Genomic DNA, 9,239 nt, shown 5'->3' on the forward strand with positions numbered 1-9,239 from the left:
AAGGATTTAGTCAGATTTACATATTAACAACTAACCTTCAAGAAGAGGATGAGAAATGCCTATGGGATGTGAATTATACAGATAACACGATGGTTAAAGACTAGCTGAGAACAAATCACTCGTTCCTAAAGGGATCCTAAGGGGAACTAGCCCAGCAGTGCAAATTATATCTGTAACAAGAACAGAGCGGACCTCGTGTCATTGATAAGTGTTTGCTTCCCACAAAGTCTTTTTAAGTCTTATATATAAATGTGGATTTTTCACAAGACTCAGGCACGGAAGCTTCTGTTGCACTGAATTTATCAACGGTCATTAGCTTGGTGGCTGGTATCTAGCCTGCTCTATTAAAATTAGCAGGCCCTCCATGCTTACCTTCCACCTCCATAGTTTAATTGCTTCTGTCTTCCTCTTGCAATGTACCCTTTTTATTTTTTTCTTTATTGCCTACTGCCTGACTTCTTTTACTAGCACTGCCTGTTAGGTGGCTGTTGACTTGGCCCTAGCTGTTTTCCATTCCCACACATGGTGGCCTTGTGCTTCCTATTGCCTCCAGGTCACTTTCTCCTTCTCTGTGCCACATGGCTGACAACACCCAGCTCCCACGCAGCGGATATCCAGTATTTTCAGTGTTGGGGTAAGGACAGCAGATAATCCACGAAGAAGATGTAGCACAACGGAGAAAACATCTTATTTCTATTTTAAAGAGATTATTTGTTACTGTGGCATAACCTAGCTCATGACCGATACATCTCTGATGCCATTGTCCTGATATTGTATCTGCAGTTCCCACAAGAGTATCTGACTTTAAACAGACTCAAACCAACACAGCCCATGGAAGTGCCTAGACAGTTTCCTCAGCAAAAGAATGATTTGAATAATTACTAGAGCAAAAGTATTAAGACCATCACAGGAAACCATTTAAACCTCCAGCCAGGGATGATATGGAGACGGTCAGCGTGGGCCAGAGCTTTCCACAGCCCGCTGACTAGCAGGTACTGTTTGGTCCAGTGCATCTTACGCAGCCACAGTCTGATACAGTAACAAACTTAAGTTGTAATGCTGTAAAACCCAATGCATTTTAAGATTAAAGTCAGAGGCAGAGCCATCAGAGAAGCCTGTGGATTTTACACTGACTAGCCACATGCAGGGTCCTGAAAGACTCCTAGCATACCCACAGAGTTGCTGGAGCTGTTCATAGCTCAAGGCTGCTGCTTGTGATTTGAGGCAGAAACAGAGGGAACCCCGTGAGAAAGGAGTCAAGAGAAGGGAGCATCCATCCTGGAGTGGGAGGTTCAAATCCTTGCCTGTCTTACTATCTATACGACCGCGTGCAAGTTCCTGGTCCACACTGTGCCTCACCCCTCACACCTGCTAAAGAGTTCTAAAACAGCATCTATGGCAGCAGGTACTCAGAAAAGCTATTTAAGGCTACCAAGAACTACGGTGCAAGGATTCTGTCCCCTCCAGAATATCCAAGTAGAATTTGATATACAGTCCAACAACTCTCGATGAAAACAAGTTTAGCTCTCACAACGAACGCAAAAACTTCTATTGTTTTCCTCACTGTGCAGCATTATAAGGAAATAGAATTCACCAGAACAAATGTCATTTGATTCTGCGTACGCCCAGGGCAGACATGATTTCAGGCTTCAAAAACTCTGGCTGTGGGGTCCCTGGTCTACACAGCAACTCTTTCTATGAAGCAGAACAGAGAGCAGGGATGTTCTTTCAGTTTGTAAAATCCACATCAGACTTTGGGAGGAAAAAAAAGATAATTAACCAAAGTTGGTATAATCTCTATAGAAGTATAGTATCTTGGACTTGACAAAATATGGTTCAACAGGTAAGAACTGACCAGCTGCTCTTCCAGAGGACCTGGGGTCAATTACCAGCACCCCCACGGTAGGTCCCAACTGTCTGTAACTTCAGCTCCAGGGAATCTGGCCTCCACAAGCATCAGACGTACACACAGTACACAGATATACATGCACAGACACCTCTACACACAAGATGCCAAAATGAAGCCACAAACATTTCAGAACCATTTCAGCTTCTTACCCTCATTCCTAGCCCGCGGCTTGATGCACGTGATCCCTGATGTTTTACTTCCGATTTGGACGTAAAACTGAACAAGTCTGGAAGGAAACCAAACAAACACATAGACTTTAGCTTGCTTACAAACAAAAAGGGGGACAAAAAACTCCTAACATTCTCAAGTACCCCTTCTAAAGTCAGAGGGACAGAGATGACGGGCAGAAAGATATACATGATAGTATGTTAAGTTGGCAAACATTTAAAAGTTAACTGATAGGGACTATGACTTCATTCTGTACAATGATCTGAAGAAAACAATGGAACTCCATTTCATTGGAGAGCAATTTCACAACAAACTAAAAAAAAAAATCTTTAGATACTGTAATCTTGGAAACTCAAGATGAGGGAACGAATATTTCCCACCAAGACATTAAAGATTCTAGAAGGTCAGCCCGTCGCTTGTCCAATACTGATTTAGAGCGAGCGGGCTAAAGCTCCCACACCTGACACTCAGTGTGATGTAATTCGTGCCTGTGCCCATGGCAACCAGTGAATCCTGTTGGGCAGGTAGACCTCTGAGGACAGGATGCTGAAGGAACATGGAACAGACTAACGGCAGAAAACCCACGAAGGGCGACATTGGATATTTGGTAAAGACCATGCCTATGTTTTCTCAGTTTCCTCCTCCTAACTTCCAGGGAGCCTAATTGATGTAAAAGGCACGGTTTCATGTTAGGTATGCTACTATTTTCGCTTGACCTTAGAGCCAAACAGTTCTTGGTTTGACCAGTAGGTGGCAGGGCAGGCATTGAAATTTTGGGGGGGGGTCAGTTTTCACTAAGTGACCACAAATGGACTACCTTGTGCACAGAGGAATCAGTTTCAGACATCAAATTCGAAGTTGAAAGTATATCTACTTCACCAATCTGCATTAAGAACACGCAAGAGCTTACAGGATAACACAGAACTTCTGCAAACTAAGGTGAATATGTAGTAGACACGGAGGTCTTGATAAGAATGGGCTGATTAAGGAACTATGGTGTGTTTTTTTTTTTGCATTCCCCATCTGTTTTATTATACAGCTTGAGTATTATACGAGATACGCAGCAACATATCTGTTCAGGAGATATGTTCCAATCAACAACTTGCCTGATATTCCGGGTGTCCAGAGGCACAGTCCTGGCTTCCCGTTTCCCAAGGCCATTGAAGTAGAGGGACCTGCCGTCGTTGAGAGTCCCACAACTGGTCCCAACCTGACCTCCTGTTATCCTGTACCACAGCGGGCTTAGCTTCCCTTCAAACCTATCGAACATCTCACTGTGGTTGGGGATGTTTGACACACAGGTCCCTTGGGCAGCTTCAGAGAAAACAAATGCAGAAGTTCTGTTAGAATCACTAAGTGTGAGAAGGTATGCTTGATACACGGACAAGGAGCGTGCACAACGTGCAACCGTCTGTCTAAAGGCTGCCACTATTACGAACAGAAAGCTGTTACTAGGTGTGTGCTGTGTGCCCGGAATCCCAGCAGTTGGGAGACAGAGACAGAAGAATCAGAAGTTCAAGGCTCTCCTTGGCCACCTAGTGAGTTCAAAGTCAGTTTGGGCTACACAAGACTCCCCTCACCAAGATAACAAAAGGAAATCAATGAAATTGGCTATTTTTTTGTCTTTTAATTTTAACTTTTTTAAAAATATTTTTTTTCAATAAAAAAATCATATGTATGCATGTTTTGTTGCATGTATACATGTATGTACAAGCAAGCGCAGGAGCTTGTGGAAGATGGAGGCACTAGACTCCCCAGGAATTACAGACACGGTGGTTGTGAACCACCCAGTGTGGGTGCTGGGAATTAAACATGGGTCCCTGCAAGAGCAGTGTGAGCTCTTATCCACTGAGCCATCTTTCCAGCCCTTGTTACTTATTTATTTCTAAAGGAGGACTGGTACAGGAAGTTTTGGATGTCCACGGGTGCTCCTACCTTGTGTGAGCAGAGATCCGGCCCACGATAAAGCCATTCCTTTCCTTTACTGTCTTGCTATTAAGAGGCTCACGAGGACAGTCAGCACAGAATTAGAAAGTGTCATCCTTGAAACTGTGCTTGACACAGACAGCTTGCAAGAGCGAGCTAGTCTGTCTTTGGTTTCTCATCAGAGGAAGGCCTGAGTATCAAGTTGGGAAGGGGCCTTTTGATTTTGCTGCCAGGAACACTTTAGAAGAAGATTTTAGAGCTTAAGATGTTGTCTCCAATTTTATGTTTTAATCTCAGATCTCTCAAAACTTTTGCTATGGCAACACCCAAAGGTGGATGTTGTTTTTTTAAAAAAAAACCCTTCTGACAGTCTTGGGCTTAGTATTTTATATTCTATTTTAAATTTAAATGTAGAGAAGTATATTTTATGAGGGGGGAGGGAGAGAGAGGGACACACACTCATAGAGAGGAGGAGGAGGAGGAGGAGGAGGAGGAGAGAGAGAGAGAGAGAGAGAGAGAGAGAGAGAGAGAGAGAGAGAGAGAGAGAGAGAGAGAGACATGCTCAGGGAGACTCTAAAAGCATGTAGTGAAGAATTTGGTTTGCATTTTAAAGATTAACTGTGTGAGCCCAGAGTCCATCTCTAGCAATGCCTGGCTATGGAACCCAAGAAGAATTGTAAAACAAAAATTCCACTCTCTGCCTCAGTTTCCTCAAATGTAAACAGGGTCAGCAGTACTGTGGAACAGTTATTCTTGGGCTCAAACGCGATAAAATGATGGTATTTACTATAATGTTCGGCATGCTGTAGGGCTCCGAGCAATGCTCACTATGACTGCTACTAGTGACAAACACATTCTTTCTAGGGAGTGGACTTAGCAGGTTTTCTTTCTAGGTGGCTTGAAACTGAAGAATACTCAGCTGCTCAAGTACTTGGGTGACCAAGTTCTAGAATTCTTAGACACAGAAAGTAATAAACCCAGAATCTGTTGTCTGTGGACGAATGAGTTTTCACAAGCAAACTGTCAGAGGCACATGTAGGCCTTACCCGTGTATCCCAGGTCACAGAAACACACGCCCGAGATACAGTCTCCATGGCCACTGCAGTAACTGGGACAAGGTTCTGATATGTACACTCCATCCAAGCCAAACGGGGGCACGTTCTTCTGCGCGCTGCTCTCTTGGATCCATCGGAATCTGGTCTTACTGTTGGGAGAAACAGTCTCTTCTTACTGTAACATCTCACCGGACAGAGGAATGCAGAAAGGCCCAGGTGGCTTCATCAGAGCCGCGTACCCCGAGACGCATGCCCGTGTGAGGCACAGAGACCCTTCATAGGGTTTCTCTCAAATCTTCCTCAAACCTGCCTGATTTCCTCTTCAGCATGAATGGTTTAATGCCCAGGAGAGATGAGGCACAACGGTCTGACATTTTTCCTACAAAGGAGCCTTATGCCAGATACATCATAGGTTTTTATACCAGATATATCTTAGGTTTTTGTTCATGTATTTTCTTGCCCCATGCTCTTTTAGGCATAACCAGAGGTTGTCCTTTTTAGTTAATCTTCACCCTTCTCTCATGTTAATATTATGGATAGTTTTAGAGAGACTATTTGAAAAAATGTAAATTTATAGTTTGACAATTTTATGCATGTACGTAATGTATTTTGATTATCCTTATCGGTCATAATGCTTTCTTATTCTCCTGCTCCCTGACCCCAGTGCTCTCTCTGGACCCTTTTTTCCAGCAAAGTGTTTGGCAGGTTTTTTTTTTTTTTTTTTTTTTTTTTTGGTTTTTCGAGACAGGGTTTCCCTGTAGTTTCTAGAGCCTGTCCTGGAACTAGCTCTTGTAGACCAGGCTGACCTCGATCTCAGAGATCACCTGCCTCTGCCTCCTGAGTGCTGGGATTAAAGGCGTGTGCCACCACCGCCCGGCGTGTTTGGCAGGTTTTTGAGGCCATCAGATAGGATGTTTTTTTGTTGGGACATGAAATGAGACTCTGGGTATTTGGTATTGGCAAGACAGCTCTACTGACACCCGTGGTTCCCTCTTTCCTCCTCATCTCACCTTTACGTTTCTAAGATGCTTATTCTGCAATTTCCTAGTAACGAGATGGGAAGCCTCTCAGCACTGTTAACCAACAAAGAAAAACTGCCTTTATTGCCTTGGGCTGGAAGAAGCAAACCGAGCATGGCTTCACGGCTGTGACCAGTGTGCCTTTCTCTACATTGTACCTGACACCCGATGCCTGCTTCTGGGCTCAGTGATGTAACACTGGGTTTGAACACAAGCAAGTTGGTGCCTTCGAAGGTTCTGGAATAAGGAGAATTACAGAGAATGAAGAGGGCACCGGGTGTGACCATGAGGTACCTGATGAACGGTGGACAAATATGTGGGGGTAAGTTATAGATGCTGGACCACATGGCATTTGGGAAGGAAAGGCATGAAAGAAGAAAGCACACAGTTGAAATCCGTTGCTGCACCTGCCCTCAAAAGTGCTTTCCTGAAGTTGGTAGCCCTAAAATATAATAATTATTTGAGATGCAGACATTTTAGTTTAAGTAAATGTCTATTCGTGCTGTGGGTTCCTAACTGCCTTCTGAATGTTAATTCTCATACCCACAGAGAGTGTAGTCTTCACCCTTCCTTAAGGCAGCTTCTCTTTGCAACAGACAGAGACAATCACAGAAAGCCACAACCGATCAAAATGCCAACTGATACCTCTAAAACCCAACTCCTGCACCCGAGGCTCGGGGATCATGGCTGGTAAGAGTGAGGAGAACAGGGAGTTCGCTATGAGATTGCGCCTCCTAGTCACGTGAGAATACACATCCACAAAGTTCACCGACGTATCTGCCTAAGCAGGAGCTGAAGGACAGCCTTAGACACGCTGGCTTGCAAGGGGAAAGGTTCAGAGCCCAGGAAGCCTCAGCCCTACACAAAGCACTGCAGACAGCCAAGGAATGCCAAGTGTAGGAAAAACAGTCCCCTCCAAGGAAGAGCCTACCAAATGGTTATCCTATACAGACACACAAGCAAAATAACACTGACTGAGCGGGCTGTACCTATGTATTTAGGAATATACATGCACCTACACACCCACACCCCTAACAGTGATGGATGAGAAAAGAGACCATCCATTTGAGAAAGAGTAAGGAGGGGGTCTATGGGAAGATTTGGAGAAAGGAAAAAGAGAAAAATGATGTAATTATAATATACTTTCAAAAATAAAAGAAATAATTAAAAATGTTTATTATAACAATGATGATGATGATGATAAAGAACTAGCCAGACCATCCCAAAAGAAGAAGGACATAAGGTAAAATTTAGACAAAAATGTCTATATTTCACTTGAATATGAAGTAGGTACAGCCTTTGCAGTAAGTTATTTGCAGATTTCTTGTGTCTCAATAGAGATGCCTCTCTGAGTTGGGAGGGGCATATATACCAACATAGATTTACCACCTCCAATGTCTGTCTTCTGTAGGCAAGAACCGGGTGGGCTCATGGGAGCACGAACTTTGAAAAATCCCCTTAGAATTATTTCTGAAAGAGTGAGGCCCTTCACTCCTGTAAGCATGCTGCTTCCTGGCAAAAACAGCTCCACGTTCTGACACTTAGACTCTCAGCTTCTGAACATGCATTTGGAGATTCCTGAACTTAACATATTGTAGAAAGTAAACCAACAGCTCATTTGCTTGGGAGAAGTAGAAACATATTGACCACTCTTCAGCAGAGGGCTCTTCACCACAAACGCCATCAGGCAGAAAGCTGGGTAGACTCCAAATTAATCAGAAGCTGGATTTTAATGAAGAAGATTTCTTTTTTTTCCTCCAAAAATTGAAATCCAAAAAAATTTCAAATACTGAGAGACTCAAAATATTGGCCTCCTTAATCTGTGAAGGCCAAGCTTTTCTGACTTCTCATAATGTGGTTTTGCCAACTGGGTTATTCTCCCCACCAGAGAAGAAACTGTAATTTACAGATTTAGCCACATTTCTCAGAAATTCACGTTGGGCTTGTGCTCTTTGACTCTGGATGATACTCTCTGCTTTTATAGTGATGTTTTCATAACCGTGATACTCCAGTCACTGCAGCAAGGGGTCCCCTTGATGCTTATGTATTCGGAAGAGCTGTTTCGTGTCCATGGCTTCAGCAATCATGAAGGGGGTGGTTGAGGTGAGAAAACGAAACAAAACGAAATGAAACAAACCAATCAAACAGGGCTGCACTGCTACTGACAGCTTCAGAAGAACGGGAGGCGAGAAGACACGGCTGTCACAGAGTTGCCAATGGAGGCGAATGATTCCTCAGAGAGAAAGGCATACAAAGTTGAAACCAGGAGCCCAGAGCCATGGGCAGGAGGACTGTTCTCAGGGACAACTGTCTTAGAGAAGGACATCCCCGTCCCAGACATTGCCTTTGGATAAAGGAAGCTGAATTAACAAGCTTCTTGGCGAAGCTCAGTCTTCCTATGGGCTCGGTAACTGACGGCCGTGAACTTCTCATTTCTTCTTGTCCCCTCTCTTCTGTTTTTCTCGGCTAAACCACAAAGCAGCACTTGCATTGAAAGACAAAGAAATCACATCTAACTGGACTTGGATCTGAGGTTTGAATGTTTGGTTTTGGAAACAGTTGACACCTTAAGATGATGCTTCAGGGTTTATCAGACTCACACGGGAACTTCACGTCTTCGATCAAACAAGCAACCCAGATGTTTCCCCAGCAACAATTATAGCGCATGTTCTCGCGGTTACACCCTTCACTAGTGATGAAGGCCGACAGTGCAATTGGTTTGAGTAGCTAGGTCATGCTCAGGAAACCTGTGACCAACTAGGTGAAAAACAGGACAGAAAGACAGTGCTTAGCAGCCGTGGGAACATGCCCCTTTCATTGCCACCACACCGGAGTGCAGGACAGGTTACCCTTGCCCACAAACAACTCCAAACCCTGCGAATTATTCCAACACAAGCTTGTTTCTCACTTTGTTTAAGTATCCAGCACAGGTTGGCAAAGACTCTGCTTACTGCGCCTGAGGCCTGCGGCGGGTGCTTGCTTTAGCTCACTGCACGGAACCCTGGGAAAATACCTGAGTTTTGGAAAGCTAAGTGCTTCAGACATTCACATTTTATTATATAATTTTTTTTTTCAAATTAGGCCGTCTGTCAAATTTTGAAGAATGTGGGCATAAGCCTACCTTAGTCCAGGAAATAAAGGCTCTTGGAGTATTGCTAAATG

General features: G+C 43.9%; 1 protein-coding gene across 1 annotated transcript in view; it reads right to left on the reverse strand.

Annotated features, from left to right (window-relative positions):
- The window catches only part of Reln (reelin), a 429,856-nt gene that overhangs the window by 88,729 nt on the left and 331,888 nt on the right, over positions 1 to 9,239 (reverse strand). Inside the window, exons 29-31 of the mRNA XM_038315201.1 lie at positions 5,050 to 5,207; positions 3,184 to 3,391; positions 2,059 to 2,135 (exon numbers count right to left, since the gene is read on the reverse strand). Coding sequence (XP_038171129.1) covers positions 2,059 to 2,135; positions 3,184 to 3,391; positions 5,050 to 5,207 — 443 coding nt within the window. The remainder of the gene's footprint in view (positions 1 to 2,058; positions 2,136 to 3,183; positions 3,392 to 5,049; positions 5,208 to 9,239) is intronic.

This window comes from Arvicola amphibius, chromosome 18 (assembly GCF_903992535.2).
Source record: "Arvicola amphibius chromosome 18, mArvAmp1.2, whole genome shotgun sequence".
Classification (NCBI taxonomy): domain Eukaryota; kingdom Metazoa; phylum Chordata; class Mammalia; order Rodentia; family Cricetidae; genus Arvicola; species Arvicola amphibius.